Source organism: Amblyraja radiata, chromosome 9 (genome assembly GCF_010909765.2).
Source record: "Amblyraja radiata isolate CabotCenter1 chromosome 9, sAmbRad1.1.pri, whole genome shotgun sequence".
NCBI classification, from domain to species: Eukaryota; Metazoa; Chordata; class Chondrichthyes; order Rajiformes; family Rajidae; genus Amblyraja; species Amblyraja radiata.
The window spans coordinates 5,192,450-5,211,456 of record NC_045964.1 but is presented as its reverse complement, the minus strand read 5'-3'; the positions used below and the strand labels follow the sequence as shown (position 1 = coordinate 5,211,456).

Genomic DNA, 19,007 nt, shown 5'->3' with positions numbered 1-19,007 from the left:
CCCCACCCTCTGGTCTAGAGAAATATTTAGAGGGCCAAATGTAGGCAGGTAGGACTAGTGTACATGGGACATTGTGGTTGGTGTGGGTGTGTTGGTTCTGCAGGGCCTGTTTCCGTGCTGTATGACTGAGTAAAGACATTCTTGCCATAGAGGGAGTACAGAGAAGGTTGACCAGACTGATTCCTGGGATGGCAGGACTTTCACATGAAGAAAGACTGGATAGACTCGGCTTGTACTCGCTAGAATTTAGAAGATTGAGGGGGGATCTTTAGAAACTTACAAAATTCTTAAGGGGTTGGACAGGCTAGATGCAGGAAGATAGTTCCCGATGTTGGGGAAGTCCAGAACAAGGGGTCACAGTTTAAGGATAAGGTGGAAGTCTTTTAGGACCGAGATGAGAAAATCATTTTTCACACAGAGAGTGGTGAATCTCTGTAATTCTCTGCCACAGAAGGTAGTTGAGGCCAGTTCATTGGCTATATTTAGGAGGGAGTTAGATGTGGCCCTTGTGGCTAAAGGGATCAGGGGGTATGGAGAGAAGGCAGGTACAGGATACTGAGTTGGATGATCAGCCATGATCATATTGAATGGCGGTGCAGGCTCGAAGGGCCGAATGGCCTACTCCTGCACCTATTTTCTATGTTTCTATGTCTCACTCCCCGGGTCTCTGCTCCCGCTGCTATTTAATTCTCGTGCCCATCTGCGCTGCAGGTTTGTGGAGGAGACAAGCCATTTCTGGCCCCCAATGACCTCCAGAACAAACACGCTGAGCTTCGTGAGGAATCGGTCAAGCTGTTCCGCGGGGTGAAGAAGATGGGCGGAGAGGAGTTCAGTCGCCGCTACCTGCAGCAGCTGGAGGGCGAGGTGGACGAGTTGTACGGCAACTACATCAAACACAACGACAGTAAAAACATCTTCCACGCAGCGCGCACCCCGGCCACCCTGTTTGTGGTGATATTTATCATGTACGTGACCGCCGGAGTGACGGGCTTTATCGGTGTGGACATCGTGGCTAGTCTGTGCAACATGATCATGGGCTTGTCCCTGATCACCCTGTGCACGTGGGTGTACATCCGTTACACCGGGGAATACAGGGAGCTCGGAGCCGTCATTGACCAGGTGGCTGGAGCCTTGTGGGACCAGGTAGGTGCGATGGCCGCACTCCTCCCCCCTCTCCTTCCCTCTCCCTACAGCCCGTAGCACGGACACAGGCCCTTCAGCCCACCGAGTCCACCCCGACCGACCGACCGATCTGTGTCACATTCACGCCCTACACACGAGGGGCAATGAACCTACAAACGCTGGCCTGGACTCGCTTACAAGGACTAGGGCAGTGGTTCTTAACCTTTTTTGGCATACGTACGCAAACAAAATACTCTGTGTGGTGTGTATCTTTGTTAGATTCCTAAAAATGGGCTCAACAAATGGATATGCTATTTATGACCTCTTCATGTCCCCTGGTAAAGCCCCAAAAGCGCGCCCCCCCCCCCCCCCCCCCGCCCATGGGGGTCCCGACCCCCAGGTTAAGAACCACTGGATTAGGGAGACCTCAATGAAACTTACCGAATAGTGAAAGGCCTGGATAGAGTGGATGTGGAGAGGATGTTTCCACTAGTGGGAGAGTCTAAGACCAGAGGCCACAGCCTCAGAATGAAAGGACGTACCTCTAGAAAGGAGATGAGGAGGAATTTATTTCGTCAGAGGGTGGTGAATCTGTGGAATTCATTGCCACAGAAGGCTGTGGAGGCCACGTCAATGGAAATTGTAAGGCAGAGATAGATTCTTGGATTAGTACGGGTGTCAAAGGTTATGGGGAGAAGGCAGGAGAATGGGGTTAGGGGGGAGAGATAGATCAGCCATGATTGAATGGCAGTGGGCACGATGGGCCGAATGGCCTAATTCTGCTCCTAGAACTTATAAACCCGCATGTCTTGGGATGTGGGAGGAAACCCGCGCGGTCACAGGGAGAACGTGCAAACTCCACACTGAAAGCACCCGAGGTCAGAATCGAACCCTGGTCTCTGTGAACTTACAAAGTTAGGAACACTAGTCCCAGCTCAGCCAGTGCAGTGTCCCACACTTCCACCACCACTGTGACTGTGCGTTTACCACAAGCAACAGGACATGATGTTCTGGGGCCTCTAGGGTTCTTGCCTGGGACACAAAGTGCTGGAGTAACTCAGCGGGTCAGGCAGCGTCTGTGGAGGACACAGACAAGCGACATTTCTTCAGTTGCTTGGTTTAGTTTACTGTCCCGTGTACCGAGGTACGGTGAAAAGCTTTTGTTGCGTGCTAACCAGTCAGCGGAAAAACAATTCAAGATTAGAATCCTCATTGGTTTCCACTCATGGTTCCACTAATGGGGGATAAACCCAACAACCAGTCTGTTACTGGGGATGAACATCTCATTACAGACAACACACTTGCTTCAAACCGATACATAACCCCTCGGCAACTGCAATAGCTACCACGTTTTCTGTTCTTCCTCGAGCTGTTTTTAACGTTGTTCTTGGATTAGCTCTGTCTTTACAACATTTTTCTTTCCTTTCCGCTTTTGCATAGGGAAGTACTAATGAGGTAAGATCTTGTGTTCCCGCAGGTTGCTATGTATTGTGTGGCTCCACTCTCCCTGTACTGTTCCCATATGGTCATCTGATTACTATCTAAATGGCATCAAGTTGGGAAAAGGGGAAGTACAACGGGATCTGGGGGTCCTTGTTCATCAGTCTATGAAAGTAAGCATGCAGGTACAGCAGGCAATGAAGAAAGCGAATGGCATGTTGGCCTTTATAACAAGATGAATCGAATATAGGAACAAAGAGGTCCTTCTGCAGTTGTACAGAGCCCCAGTGAGACCACACCTGGAGTATTGTGTGCAGTTTTGGTCCCCTAATTTGAGGAAGGGCATTCTTGCTATTGAGGGAGTGCAGAGTAGGTTTACAAGGTTAATTCCCGGGATGGCGGGACTGTCATATGCTGAGAGAATGGAGCAGCAGGGCTTGTACACTCTGGAGTTTAGAAGGATGAGAGGGGATCTTATTGAAACATATAAGATTGGTAAGGGTTTGGACACGCTAGAGGCAGGAAACATGTTCCCGATGTTGGGGGAGTCCAGAACCAGGGGCCACAGTTTAAGAATAAGGGGTAAGCCATTTAGAGCGGAGACGAGGAAACACTTTTTCTCACAGAGAGTGGTGAGTCTGTGGAATTCTCTGCCTCAGAGGGCAGTGGAGGCAGGTTCTCTGGATGCTTTCAAGAGAGAGCTAGATAGGGCTCTTAAAGATAGTGGAGTCAGGGGATATGGGGAGAAGGCAGGAACGGGGTACTGATTGGGGATGATCAGCCATGATCACATTGAATGGCGGTGCTGGCTCGAAGGGCCGAATGGCCTACTCCTGCAACTATTGTCTATTGTCTATCTTCACATAATGTGCTTTAGCAGATTTTCTTTAGGACAATAACTTATTATGTAAAACATTGACCAAAACGCACATTATTGGAGGAACTCAGCAGGTCAAGCAGCATCTGTGGAGGGAATGGACAGGTGATGTTTCAGCTCAGGGCCCTTACGTTTAGTTTAGTTCAGAGATACAGCGCGGAAACAGGCCCTTCGGCACACCGGGTCCGCGCCGACCAGTGATCCCCGCACATTAACACTATCCTACACAAACACACACAAACAATTTACAATTTTACCAAGCCAATTAACCTACAAACCTATACGTCTTTGGAGTGTGGGAGGAAACCTAAGATCTCGGAGAAAACCCACGCAGGTCACGAGGAGACAATAGACAATAGGTGCAGGAGTAGGCCATTCGGCCCTTCGAGCCAGCACCGCCATTAAATGTGATCATGGCTGATCATCCACAATCAGTACCCCGTTCCTGCCTTCTCCCCATATCCCCTGACTCCGCTATCTTTAGGCGCCCTATCTCGCTCTCTCTTGAAAGCATCCAGAGAACCGGCCTCCACCGCCCTCTGAGGCAGAGAATTCCACAGAATCACCATTCTCCGTGTGAAAAAGTGTTTCCTCATCTCCGTTCTAAATGGCTTACTCCTTATTCTTAAACTGTGGCCCCTGGTTCTGGACACCCCCAACATCGGAAATATGTTTCCTGCCTCTAGCGTGTCCAAACCCTTAATAATCTTATATGTTTCAATAATATATCCTCTCATCCTTCTAAATTCCCAAGCATACAAGCCCAGAGAACATACAAACTCCGTACAGACAGCACTCGTCGTCGGGATCGAACCCGGGTCTCCGGCGCTGCTTTCGCTGTAAGGCAGCAACTCTACCGCTGCACCACCGTGACCGCCCTTCTTCGAACTTTTTTGGGTCAAGAAGGATCCCGACCCAAAACATCACCAAAGATAGACAAAATGCTGGAGTAACTCAGCGGGACAGGCAGCATCTCTGGAGAGAAGGAATGGGTGACGATTCAGGTCAAGACCCTACTTCAGACTGAGAGTCAGGGGAAAGGGAGACAAGGTGCAAGGTGTGAAACCAAGAGATCAAAGGGAACGAAGTTGAAGGAAAATGTAGAATTGTTAGCTTGGGGAAGGTGACAACGAAGCAAACAGAGATAGAAATTACTCAGGAGGACAGTCTGACTGGTCAAAGAACTAGGATGGGGGTTGGATGGAGAGAGAGGGAAAGCAAAGGCTACTTGACGTTAGAGAAGTCAATATTCATACCGCTGGGGGTTGTAAGCTGCCCAAGCGAAATATGAGGTGGTGTTCCTGAACCGTCAGTTGTCCATTCCCTCCACAGATGCTGCCTGACCCCCTGAGTTCCTCCAGCACTGTGTGTTTTGCTCAAGATTCCAGCATCTGTACAACTGTTGCTTGCAAGATGACAATAAAGGTTGATTGATTGATTGATTGATTGATTGATTGATTGATTGATTGATTGATTGATTGATTGATTGATTGATTGATTGATTGATTGATTGATTGATTGATTGATTGATTGATCTGCAGTCAGTTTTGTCTCTATTGTAAAAGTTAGGTCATTTTTTGAATTTTTAAGCAGCATTGAAATTGAATTTTCATCTTTTACTAATTACTTTTGCAAACAATTTGTAAAATATTCACTCTGAAAATGTCCTGTGCGTCTTGGGCAATGCAGCAAACAGCCCTTATTGATTACATTCTGGATTTCACAGTCGTTTGGCAGGGAAGCAGACCCTTCGGCCCAACTCGTCCAAACCCACCAAGATGCCCCATCTAAGCCTGTCGCATTTGTCCCTTATCCCTCTAAAGCTTTTCTACCCATGTACCTGTCCGATTGTCTTTTAAATGTTATAATACTTGCCTCAACGACCTCCTCTGGCAGCTCATTCCATACACCCTCCACCCACTGTCCGAAAAAGTTGCCCCTCTGGTTCCTATTAAATAGAATAAAAGGATGTTCCTTTGGGAAGGAGATGAGGAGGAATTTCTTTAGTCAGAGGGAGGTGAATCTGTGGAATTCATTGCCACAGAAGACTGTGGAGGCCCATCATTGGTGATATAGATTCTTGATTAGTACGGATGTCAGGGGTTATGAGAAGAAGGCAGGAGAATAGGGTTAGGAGGGTGAGATAGATCAGCCATGATTGAATGGCAGAGTAGACTTGATGGGCAGAAAAGCCTTATGCCCCTGTCCCACTTAGGAAACCTGAACGGAAACCTTTGGAGACTTTGCGCCCCACCCAAGGTTTCCGTGCGGTTCCCGGAGGTTTTTGTCAGTCTCCCTACCTGCTTCCACTACCTGCAACCTCCGGCAACCACCTGCAACCTCCGAGAACCGCACGGAAACCTTGGGTGGGGCGCAAAGCCTCCAGAGGTTTCCGTTCAGGTTTCCTAAGTGGGACAGGGGCATAACTCTGCTCCAATCACTTATGAGAAATCTTTCCCCTCTCACCTTAAACCTCTCTAGTTCTTGATTCTCCAACTCTGGGTAAAAGACTCTGTGCGTCCACCCTATCTATACACCTCATGATTTTGTACACCTCTGTAAGATCACCCCTTATCCAAGGAAAGTCCAACTTTCCCAACCTCTCCCTATAGCTCAGGCCCACGAGTCCTGGCAACATCCTTGTAAATTCCTCAATTTTACGTAAAAACAATCACTTGCCCAGATGGTTCAGACATTCTATTATTCCCCCTTCTTTCAAAGTTTATCTCTTACTGCCAGTCATCGCTTGGGAGTCTTGGAGTAAATTTGATTCTAAACTAACACTGTATTTCAATAGTGGTAGTTTTAATCACTAAATCAGGGCAATTAAATTTAAACGCACCCGATGAAAGAATTGCAGAATTAAAGGCATTTAAAAATGTTATTTCAAGTTGCGAATGTTCCACGAAGGCACTGCAGTGATGCAGATACCTCATGAGAAGCAGCATTGCCGTGATTAGGCTTTAGAGATACAGACTTTAGTGTAGTCCTTCAGCCTACACTATCATTGATCATGTGTCCACCATCAGTTTACCGTATCTCTACAAGTTAAAGCAGGCAGTTTGCACAAAAGCCCCAGACTGCATAAATGTTAGAGTCACAGAGTGATACAGTGTGGAAACAGGCCCTTCGGCCCAACTTGCCCAAACCGGCCAACAATGTCCCAGCTACACTAGTCCCACTTGCCTGCACTTGGTCCATAACCCTCCAAACCTGTCCTATCCATGTACCTGTCCAACTGTTTCTTAAACGATGGGATAGTCCCAGCCTCAACTACCTCCTCTGGCAGCTTGTTCCATACACCCACCACCCTCTGTGTGAAAGAAGTTACCCCTCGATTCCTATTAAATCTTTTCCCCTTCACCTTGAACCTATGTCCTCGGAGCCTCGATTCTTCTACTCTGGGAAAAAGACTCTGTGCATCTACCCGATCTATTCCTCTCATGATTTTGTAAAAATCTTTTCCCCATAGTGTTGCCCCTTTTCATTCTGCCATTCCTAAAAGTGAATTCCAGAATGCTTGAAGCTCCCATCTTGTTGACCTGATCACTGCCTGGTGATTTCATCAACATTGATTTCATCAGTTAAGGCTTTTCGTGGGTCAGTAAAATACTGCAGTTATTGTTTTAAGCATTTGTTCCAATTAATATATTCTTATCTACTGTCATGCCCTTAAAAACAGTGTTTAATTTACAGTAGATCATGTGTCTATCGTCCAGTTGGCTGTACCAAACAACTTAGGACATAAGTGGAATGGGAAACAGGAATGGATTTAGCTAAAGCCATATACTAATTTTTAAAACATTTTTTTCAAAGTGCATGTTTGAGCAATGGAACAATACTGAAGCTTAACTGCCTCCTAAACACAATGACACACAAATAAATAGAAAAGAATCAGTAATACATTAAATTAACAGTTTTCACACCTTACCCTTCCATATCTCTGTGTCTCCCTCTCCCCTGAAGAAGGGTCTCGACCTGAAACGTCACCCATTCCTTCTCTCCCGAGATGCTGCCTGTCCCGCTGAGTTACTCCAGCATGTTACGATACGATAGATCTTTTCCCAGGAGGGAAACTGATCTGCCAACAGTCATAAAACACAAGATACATGAAATATGAAATTAAAGTGACGAGTGGCAAGGATTAGGGATGTGCAAAGATCCGGGAAGTCAGTCTCCGTCTACCCCACGACAGAATGGGGAGGAGATGTACAGTTTAATAGCCACAGGGAAGAAGGATCTCCTGTGGCGTTCTGTGCTGCATCTTGGTGGAACCAGTCTGTTGCTGAAGGTGCTCCTCAGGTTGACCAGTGTGTTATGGAGGGGGTGAGCTGTATTGTTCCGCAGTTTTGAGGAGCATCCTCCCCTCCAAGGCCACCTCCCATGAATCCAACTCCGCTCCCAGGATGGAGCCAGCCTTCCTGTCCGCGGCCTTTGCCCTGTTGCCCCAGCACACGGCAGCGAAGAAGATGGCACTGGCTACCACCGATTGGTAGAACATCTGCAGCATCTCACTGCAGATGTTGAAGGAGCGGAGCCTTCTCAAAGTCAAGTCAAGAGAGTTTATTGTCATGTGTCCCAGATAGGACAATGAAATTCTTGCTTTGCTTCAGCACAACACAATATTGTAGTCATAAATAAATACAGAACAGATCAGTGTGACCATATACCATTGAATAAATAGATACACACATCCATAAACAGATAAAGTGCAATAGGCTGTTATAGTTCAGCGTTTGTTTGAAGTTGTGTTTAATAGCCTGATGGCTGTGGGGAAGTAGCTATTCCTGAACCTGGATGTTGCAGTCTTCAGGCTCCTGTACCTTCTACCTGAAGGTAGCAGGGAGATGAGTGTGTGGCCAGGATGGTGTGGGTCCTTGATGATGCTGCCAGCCTTTTTGAGGCAGCGACTGCGATAAATCCCCTCAATGGAAGGGAGGTCAGAGCCGATGATGGACTGGGCAGTGTTTACTACTTATTGTAGTCTTTTCCGCTCCAGGGCGCTCAAATTGCCGAACCAAGCCACGATGCAACCGGTCAGCATGCTCTCGACTGTGCACCTGTAGAAGTTAGAGAGAGTCTTCCTTGACAAACCGACTCTCCGTAAACTTCTCAGGAAGTAGAGGCGCTGATGTGCTTTCTTTATAATAGCGTCAGTGTTCTGGGACCAGGAGAGACCTTCGGAAATATGCACGCCCAGGAATTTGAAGCTCTTGACCCTTTCGACCCGTTGATATAAATGGGACAGTGGGTCCCCATCCTACTCCTTCCGAAGTCCACAATCAGTTCCTTGGTTTTGTTGGTGTTGAGAGCCAGGTTATTGCGCTGGCACCATATGGACAGTTGCTCGATCTCTCTTCTATACTCTGACTTATCCCCATCAGTGATACGTCCCACAACAGTGGTGTCGTCAGCGAACTTGATGATGGAGTTCGCACTGTGACCGGCTACGCAGTCATGAGTATAGAGTGAGTACAGCAGGGGGCTGAGCACGCAGCCTTGAGGTGCTCCCGTGCTGATTGTTATCGAGGATGAGGCATTTCCACCAATACGGACAGACTGGTCTGTGAATGAGGAAGTTGAGGATCCAATTGCAGAGGGATGTGCAGAGACCCAGATCTGAGAGTTTGGTAACCAGCTTCTCAAAAAGTACAGGCGGTTCTGTCCCTTCTTGTACACGGCCTCAGCGTTCCTGGACCAGTCCAGTTTACTGTCCAGGCACGCTCCCAGGTATGTGTACTCCCAGGTACACTGCACATCCACACCATTGATGGTGACAGGGGACAGGGGTGTTCCTCTCCTCCTAAAGTCCACCACTAACTCCTTAGTCTTGTCGATGTTGAGCTGCAGGTGATTCAGCCCACACCACTCAACAAAGTTGCTGACTACACTTCTGTATTCAGCTTCCCTCCCCTCACTGATGCAGCCCACAATTGCAGAGTCATCTGAAAACCTCTGCAGGTGGCAGGAGTCCGAATTGTATCTGAAGTCCGAGATATCTGAAGTCTGAGGTGTAGATGATGAACAGGAAGGGAGAGAGGACCATCCCCTGTGGGGCCCCTGTGTTGCTCACCACCGTGTACGAGACACAGTTCTGTAGCCTGACATATTGTGGTCGTCCAGTCAGGTAGTTGGTGATCCATGACACCAATGGAGCATCCACCCGCATCTTCATCAGTTTGCTCCCTAGCAGTGCAGGCCGGATGGTGTTCAAAGCACTGGAGAAGTTAAAAAAAAACACGACTCTCACAATGCTCCCCGGCTTATCTAGGTGAGCATAGGAATGATGGAGCAGGTGGATGATGGCGTCCTCAACCCCCATCTTTGTTTGTTAAGCGAACTGCAGGGGGTCCAGGTAGGGTTTAACCAGGGGTCGCAGGTGAGTGAGCACCAGCCTCTTCAGGGACTTCACGATGTGTGAAGTCAGCACCACTGGTCTGTAGTCATGGAGGATCTGGGACGGGTCCTCTTTGGTACAGGAACCAGGCAGGATGTCTTCCACATCACAGGAACCCTCTCCAGGCTCAGGCTCAGGTTGACGAGATGCTGGAATACTCTGCACAACTGGCTGACACATACACGCCTTGAGGGCTGGCACCATCAGGACCCGTGGCTCTGCCTGGGCCAAGTCTGCTCAGCTCCCTCCTCATCTGCTCAGTCTGAAGAAGGGTCTCCACCCGAAACGTCACCTATTTCCTTCGCTCCATAGATGCTGCCTCACCCGCTGAGTTTCTCCAGCATTTCTGTCTACCCTCGATTTTTCCAGCATCTGTGCAGTTCTTTCTTACACTGCTCAGCCTTGATGGACGGGCGCGACAAAGAAAGGGCAGAGGAAGTGGACCAGGGGGATTGAGGGGGAGAGTCTGTTGGCCCAGTCCTGGTTGCTTTCCCTCCCCAGGCCACTGGTCACCTTGTAGCCTGTAATGCTCCACACCCTCTTCATGTTGTTCTGCTGACGTTTCGTGTCGTCGACCTTGCCCTGTCTCAGTCTCACCTTCAGCTCTTCCTGCACCTGTTTCACCTCTTCGCTGTCACCCTTCCTGAAGGCCCTCTTCTTCTGGTCGAGCAGGGCCTTGCTCTTCCACTGGTGACCCCGGGCTTGTTGTTGGGGAAACAGTCTCCTCATGGACAGCGTTATCCACACAGAACTTTATGTAGCTGGTAAGTCCATCAATGTCCCTCTCCATGGAGTGGACATCCCAGACTGTGACCTTAAAACAGCCCCACAGAGCATCACAGGCCTCCTGTGACCAGCTCCCCACTGACCTGGTGGTCACAGGCAGCCCCTGGACCAGTGGCTTATACCTGGATAGGAGGTGAACCAGGTTGTGGTTGGATCTTCCCAGTGGCGGAAGGGCTATGGAGCTGTACCCCTCTTTAACATTGACATACAGCACGCCCAGTGTTTCATATCCCTGGTGGGACAGACAACATACTGAGTGAAAGTGGGTAAGGTAGTGTCCACGTCACGTGGTTGAAGTCCCCCGGGACCCGGGTGTTGCGTCTGGAGTCTCACGGTGACTGTGTGGATGAAGTCACACGGACATGTGCAGGGGGTTGGTGGACAGAGGAATGTAAACAGCCACCACGATGGCGTGTGAGAGTTCCCTGGGCATATAGTATGTACAGAGAGCAACAATGTCCGGGCTACACACACGCTCCTTAACTGTGATGTGACCAGGGTTGTACCATTTGTTGTTAATGAGAATAGCAAGTCCCCCACCTTTACACTTGCCACTCTCTCTGCAGTCCTTGTTCCCCCCCCAAACTGTCCGAAAGCCGTCCACACTGGCATTGGATTCAGGGATGTCCTGGTGGAGCCATGTCTCTGTGAAACACATCACACTGCTCTGGGGCCTCACTAGTGCAGCTAGCTCGTCCATGTTGGTAGCCAGTGATCTCACCTTGCCGTTGTGCTGGAAGGCAAGTCTGGCTCGAACCTCCTTTTCTCCGCACGTATTTGCTCCTCAGTTCCTTGGGGATTTCCAGTGTAACCCGGGAGATGCCAGCTGGTCGGGACGGTCGGATCTCCAGCAGCTGATCCCTGGTGTGGTCAACAAAGAGACCGGCACCTAATTGTCGCAGCCACAGTGCAGAGACAACGATACGGTGAAAAACTATTTCCCCGACGAGGAACGAGATGAAAAGCTTCCCCCACCACAACATGGTGCGAAAAACTAACCAACTAGAAATGCTGGAGAAACTCACCATCTATGGAGCGAAGGAAATAGGCGACATTTCGGGCTGAAACCCTGCATCAGACTGATGTAACCAGATCTAACTAACTAACTAACCAAAGGTAGACACAAAATGCTGGAGTAACTCAGTGGGACAGGCAGCATCTCTGGAGAGAAGGAATGGGTGGCGTTTTGGGTCGAGACCCTTCTTCAGACCTGTCTATTTTCGGTATGATACTAGGTAACCAGACTATAAGTGCAAATCTGCAGCCTGTAGATTCAAGGAAATATCTACAGGTACTTATGACAGTTTACATTTGTCAGCAGTCTTCGTGTTAAAGTATCATTGAAGTATATTCTATACACCTGCAAATTAATCGCCCTATGCACCACAGTCTCCTAAAAACAATGTGTTTACATAGAAACATAGAAAATAGGTGCAGGAGGAGGCCATTCGGCCCTTTGAGCCAGCACCGCCATTCAATGTGATCATGGCTAATCGTTCCCTATCAATAACCCATGCCTGCCTTCTCCCCATATCCCTTGACTCCACTAGCCCCTAGAGCTCTATCTAACTCTCTCTTAAATCCATCCAGTGACTTGGCCTCCACTGCCCTCTGTGGCAGGGAATTCCATAAATTCACAACTCTCTGGGTGAAAACGGTTTTTCTCACCTCAGTCTTAAATGGCCTCCCCTTCATTCTAAGACTGTGGCCCCTGGTTCTGGACTCGCCCAACATTGGGAACATTTTTCCTGCATCTAGCTTGTCCAGTCCTTTTATAATTTTATATGTTTCTATACGACCCTCCCTCATCCTTCTAAACTCCAGTGAATACAAGCCTAGTCTTTTCAATCTTTTGGTTCAATGTGTTTGACAGCTTGTGGTGGGATCAATCCACAGATATCAGTGAATGGCCACGTGGTATCCAGCCACAGCACAGGATTATTGAATGAATGGGTTTAATAAATAACTAAAAGATAGACACAAAAAGCTGGAGTTTCTCAGCAGGACAGGCAGTATCTTCGGAGAGACGGAATGGGTAACGTTTCGGGTCGAGACCCTTCTTCAGACCGAGAGTCAGGGGAGAGGGAAACAATAGACAATAGGTGCAGGAGTAATAATAATAATAATGGATGGGATTTATATAGCGCCTTTCTAATACTCAAGGCGCTTAAAGTAGAGTAGGCCATTCGGCCCTTCGAGCCAGCACTGCCATTCAATGCAATCGTGGCTGATCATCCCCAATTAGTACCCCGTTCCTGCCTTCTCCCCATATCCCCTGACTCCGCTATCTTTAAGAGCCCTGTCTAGTTATCTCTTGAACGTATCCAGAGAACCTGCCTCCACCGCCCTGTGAGGCAGAGAATTCCACAGACTCACCAATCTCTGTGAGAAAAAGTGTTTCCTCGTCTCCGTTCCAAATGGCTTACTCCTTATTCTTAAACTGTGGCCACTGGTTCTGGACTCCCCCAACATCGGGAACATGTTTCCTGCCTCTAGCGTGTCCAAATCCTTAACAATCTTATATGTTTCAATGAGATACCCTCTCATCCTTCTAAACTCCAGAGTGTACAAGCCCAGCTGCTCCATTCTCTCAGCATATGACAGTCCCGGGAATTAACCTTGTAAACCTTAAGGAGTTGGACAGGCTAGATGCAGGAAGATTGTTCCCGATGTTGGGGAAGTCCAGAACAAGGGGTCACAGTTTAAAGATAAGGGGGAAATCTTTTAGGACCGAAATGAGAAAAACATTTTTCACACAGAGAGTGGTGAATCTCTGGAATTCTCTGCCACAGAAGGTAGTTGAGGCCAGTTCATTGGCTATATTTAAGAGGGAGTTAGGTGTGGCCCTTGTGGCTAAAGGGATCAGGGGGTATGGAGAGAAGGCAGGTACAGGATACTGAGTTGGATGATCAGCCATGATCATATTGAATGGAGGTGCAGGCTCGAAGGGCCGAATGGCCTACTCCTGCACCTAATTTCTATGTTTCTATGTAAACCTACGCTGCACTCCCTCAATAGCAAGAATTTTTAATCTTTTGGTTCAATAGCGTTGACAGCTTGTGGTGGGATCAATCCACAGATACCAGTGAATTAAAATGGCCACATGGTACCATGCCACAGCACAGGATTATTGAATGAATGGGTTTAATAAATAACTAACAGATAGACATAAAAAGCTGGAGCTTCTCTGCGGGACCGGCAGCATCTCCGGAGAGACGGAATGGGTGACCCTTCTTCAGACTGAGAGTCAGGGGAGAGGGAAACATAGGACAAATGAAATGAAAGATGTGCTGCAGTTCCTTCCGACAGATTCAGTTTCTAAACAGTGGTTCCCCAAGTAATGTAGGTTTGACCCATGTGGTGTAATAGTCACAGAGTCATACAGCCCCTCGGTCCAACTCATCCGATCATGCCCTGTCTAGGCTTGCCCCACCTGCCTGTGTTTGTCCCGTATCCTTCTAAACCTTTCCTATCTGTGTCCCTGTCCAATTGTCTTTTTGATGTTATCGTGCCTGCCTCAACTCCCCTGTCTGGCAGTTCGTTCCATGCAGTCACCACCCTCTGTGAAACAGGTAACACTGCTATCAAGGTCTCTCTGAGCATAATGCGGGCTATTTTTGTGTTTATACAGGCACTATTCAGGCTGTACGACGCGGCTACAAGCCACAGGCACATATACCACCACACCTTCCCCGCAGCACAACCAGAAAGCAGTGCCGACACCAGGAAGAAAAAATGACTTGCCCAGATTCCTCAGCGTACAATCACAAGAGAGAAACTTTGTTGTTATTGTGCATTCACATGCCACTAATCCGAGAAGTGCTACATAAACGGAAAGCCTACTATAGCTTAAATCTAAATGAAATGGTACTTCAACACTTGGACACTGTGCAGGCTGTCACTTAGTTCCGTTGCAAATTGTTCTGTGGGGATATGTGTTTGCATGATCGTGTTAACTGTCGATGAATCTAATGTTCTTCCATTAAGAATAATCAATAATTTTTAAAACATCTCAAAGAACAATCTACATTTTCAGAATATTTGTCTTCCGTAGTTCCTTTTCTAATTCAGCATTGCACATTTATTGAATGTTTGTCCAAACACAATTTAAAATTGCTTGTTTCCTTTACAGTCTTAACAGAGTGTGCAATGTATTAAAAAAAAGATATCATTTCTGTTTACGGAGACAAGCATTTGAACAAATGTATGATGAATTTGTTTCGTTACTTTAGGATAGCTGTGGATGTCACAATATATAAAAAGATGTTATTTGCAAATACATGTGCTTCGATTTACGGCCATCGCTGGCGGTCAACATATTGAGAATGATAAGCTAGTGCTGCATCTGGAGCAGAGCACAAATACACTATGTATAAAAATCACCTGAAGTAGCTGCACCCTTCTGAACAGTTGGAGTCGGAGAGTCACACAGCACGGAAACAGGCCCTTCGGCCCAACTTGTCCATGCTGACCAAGATACCCAATCCTATTTGTCCACATTTGGCCCATATCCCTCCAAGCCTTTCCTCTCCAGTTTGTCCAAGTGTCTTATAAATGTTGTTATAGTCCCTGCCCCAACTACTTCCACTGGCAGCTCATTCCATGCACCCACCTGTGTGAAAAGGTTGCCCCTCAGGTTCCTATTAAATCTTGCCCCTCAGCTTGAGGATATGCCCTCTGGTTCTTGATTCCCGGTCCCTGAGAGAATGGCTCTGTGCGTTATAACTGCAGTGTAGCGGCCATCATTGCGTAAAGGAAGCCCTGAGCTGACAGAGAGAACAGTACAAAATTATCGTATCGTCTGCAGCCAAAGGAAAACGGTTTCATAAAAATGGTTGTAAATGATGTAGTAACGCTGTCTGAACTACTTGTTGCTGTTATAACGTTCACACCCAGGGCCATTTTAACAGACAACCTTAAAGGTTCGGCACAAACACACTATCAAAATTAAAGAACATACTCCAGGTAAAAAAATCTGTAGCCCTGCGCTGTTTATTTGCTGGTCTGTCCGTGGATATCAAAAATCTTTGTGGACTTTAACTTATTCCATTTTTTTCTTTTAACTGCTGGAGGAACTCAGCGGGCCAGGCTGCATCTGCGGAGGGAATGGACAGGTCAGGGTCTCTTCACTAATCTGAAGTAGAGTCCTCGTGTCCTTTCCCTACCACAGAGGCTGGCTGACCCGCTGAGTTCCTCCGACACTTTGTGTTTTGCTCAAGATTGCCCAGCATTGGCAGAAATCACATTCTTAATGAAGTGATTTCTAGTGATAGTTATTGCAGTTACATAGAAACATAGACAATAGGTGCAGGAGTAGGCCATTCGGCCCTTCGAACTAGCACCGCCATTCAATATCATCATGGCTGATCATCCAACTCAGTATCCTGTACCTGCCTTCTCTCCATACCCCCTGATCCCTTTAGCCACAAGGGCCACATCTAACTCCCTCTTAAATATAGCCAACGAACTGGCCTCAACTACCTTCTGTGGCAGAGAATTCCACAGATTCACCACTCTCTGTGTGAAAAATGTTTTCCTCATCTCGGTCCTAAAAGATTTCCCCTTTATCCTTAAACTGTGACCCCTTGTTCTGGACTTCCCCAACATCGGGAACAATCTTCCTGCATCTAGCCTGTCCAACCCCTTAAGAATTTTGTAAGTTTCTATAAGATCCCCCCTCAATCTTCTAAATTCTAGCGACACTCAAAACTAACATCTACACTTACCCATCCGAAGCACAAATAAGGAGGAAGTATTTTTATAACGCAAAGAACTATTCACCATTAAAAGTTTATTTCGCATCTTGTTTGTGCAATGCTTGCTTTATGAGATGTTAAACTGAGCTCGATGATCAATTCACAGTCCGGACACGAGCAAGTTGACATACAGGGCTAGTCCCACTTGCCTGGATTTAGCCCACATCCCTCTAAACCCTTCCTATTCTGCTCCCACATTACTTGTCCACTTTCTGGGTGATCATCATAGCAGCTACAACCAGCTCAATGATGTAAAGCCCCTGTCCCACTGTACGAGGTAATTCAAGAGTTCTCCCGAGTTTCCTCCTGATTCGAACCCGGAGAATGTCCGTAGCGTGTCCGTAGGAGTTCGTGGATGTCACGTAGCGGCTCGTACGAGTAAAAAGTAACCATTTTTTTCATCACAAGAATTTTTTTCCTCGTGGACATTTTTCGCAGTTGAAAAAAACGTCACGAGTTTACTGGATTTCCCGAGTACCTACCGTTACTCGTACGACATCCACAAACTCCTATGGACCCGCTACGGACATTCTCCGAGTTCGAATCCGGGGAAAACTTGAATGACCTCGTACAGTGGGACAGGCCCTTAAGTTGCACAAGAGGCCACAGGGAGGTGGAGGTAGCTGGTGTTTTATTCAGAATCAGAGTAGATGTGCTGGAAATATGTCGTGTTGTGTGCGGTTTTCACTGTTTATTGAATGTGAAAACTCATTTTAAGTGTTAAACACTGACTTACCAATTAAAAATTAACGTTTTGTCCAAGCTTCATAGATTTAAACTATTTGACATTACATATAATACCCGTTTAAAATTATTGTGCCGTTCATTTGATCTATTATGTTACATTACTTTATGGCTATAGGCCCGACTCTGAATACCACATCAGTTATTTTTAGTCTTTTATACAAATATAAACGGTGGCGCAGCGGTAGAGTTACTCCCTCACAGCGCCAGAGACCCCGGTTCGATCCTGGCTACAGGTGCTGTCTGTAGGGAGTTTGCACGATCTCCCCGTGACCGCGTGGGTTTTCTCCCACACCTCAAAGGCGTACAGGTTTGTGGGTTAATTGGTTTGGTATCAATGTAAATTGTCTGTAGTGTGTGTAGGGTAGTGTTAATGTGCGGGGATCGCTGGTCAGTACGGGCTCGGTGGGCCAAAGGGCCTGTTTCTGTGCTGTATCTCTAAAAAAAATGGATTCAAACTTGGAAATAATTGTGCCCGATCATTGATAAAATAGATTTATAACAAATATGAATCCATTCTGATTATGACAACTTTTACACAGCAGAAAGTGATCAAAACCCGAAGTGATGATGGAAGTTGCACCTCGCCCGTCTCCAGTCAGGTGTCAGCCAGGTATCGAGGGCTCCAGAAAAAACAAATGTGTCATGAAGCCTCGTAGCTCAGAGACAAGGGCCCAACACAGCTCCACTCATGCAACTTCAAGGATCATCTCACAGCTACAGTGCCCTACTTCAAGGCTGTTCAGTAAAATAAACCAGCACAGGCTTCTGTGCTTGGAGCTATCCAAGTGGCATTTAAATTTTGTATCTGTTTATAGCGTGTAATGTCATTCTTTGCACTTTTTAAAAATTCCGTTTAAAATAAAGCTGAAGTGCAGTTAAATATTGTTATATTACAGAAAAACAGCAATTTGTTCTTGCCTTATTGTAATTGCTTAAACCCTTTGATAAATAAATAGAGCTACAGTGATCATTCTTGCTTCACCAGATGGTTTAAGACAAATATATATTTTCAACATGCAGACCGTTGAATCAATTTTCTCATGTTATCATGGTGAGTTGCTGCCTCACTGCGCCAGAGTCCCCGGTTCGATCCCGACTACAGGAGCTGTCTGTACGGAGTTTGTACGTTCACCCCGTGACCTGCGTGGGTTTTCTCCGCAGTCTTCGGTTTCCTCCCACACCCAAAGACGTGCAGGTTTGTAGGTTAATTAGTTTGGTATAAATGTAAATTGTCCCTAGTGTGTGTAGGATAGTGTTAGTGTGCGGGGATCGCTGGTCGGTGCGGACTCGGTGGGCCGAAGGGCCTGTTTCTGCGCTGAATCTCTAAACTAAACTAAACATGAATTAGTCATCTGGCGTAGCCACTCCCTGCCTCAACAACCTACTTCAGTCCCTCTGGTAGAAGCAGTTATTGTCGTTTTGTCAAATAAACTGATCATTCATATCATTTGGTAGACAAAAATGCTGGAGAAACTCAGCAGGTGAGGCAGCATCTATGGAGCGAAGGAATAGGTGATGTTTCGGGTCGAGACCCTTCTTCAGACAATTTCATATCATTTGCAACTCGATGCAGGAAATAAGCAATGGACCAGAACGTTTTAACATTGATAACATTATGAGGGGCATAGATAGGGCAGACAGTCAGAACCTTTTTCCCAGAATGGAAAAAAAAGAAATACTCGAAGGGGTTGCTTTAAGGTGAGAGGGGCAAAGGTTAAGGGAGATGTGTTAGGCAAGTTTTCTTTCACAGAGTGTGGTTGAGGCCTGGATCACACTGGCTGGCAGGGGTGGTGGTGGAGGCAGATATGATAGTGGTGTTTAAGAGGCTTTTGGATAGGCAGCTGGATATTGAGGGTTATGGATTATCTGCAGCAGATAAATA

General features: G+C 47.0%; 1 protein-coding gene across 4 annotated transcripts in view; it reads left to right on the top strand.

Annotated features, from left to right (window-relative positions):
* The window catches only part of atl1 (atlastin GTPase 1), a 92,275-nt gene extending 74,182 nt beyond the window's left edge, over positions 1-18,093 (top strand). For 2 of the 4 annotated variants that reach the window (XM_033026556.1, XM_033026559.1), the window contains 3 exons: positions 712-1,143; positions 2,563-2,577; positions 14,254-14,901. In XM_033026556.1, coding sequence (XP_032882447.1) covers positions 712-1,143; positions 2,563-2,577; positions 14,254-14,361 — 555 coding nt within the window. In that variant the 3' untranslated portion in view covers positions 14,362-14,901. Of the gene's footprint in view, positions 1-711; positions 1,144-2,562; positions 2,578-14,253; positions 14,902-17,664 lie in introns of those variants that run through there. The other 2 variants (XM_033026557.1, XM_033026558.1) reach the window with 2 other exon arrangements.
* Positions 18,094-19,007: the final 914 nt, after the last annotated feature.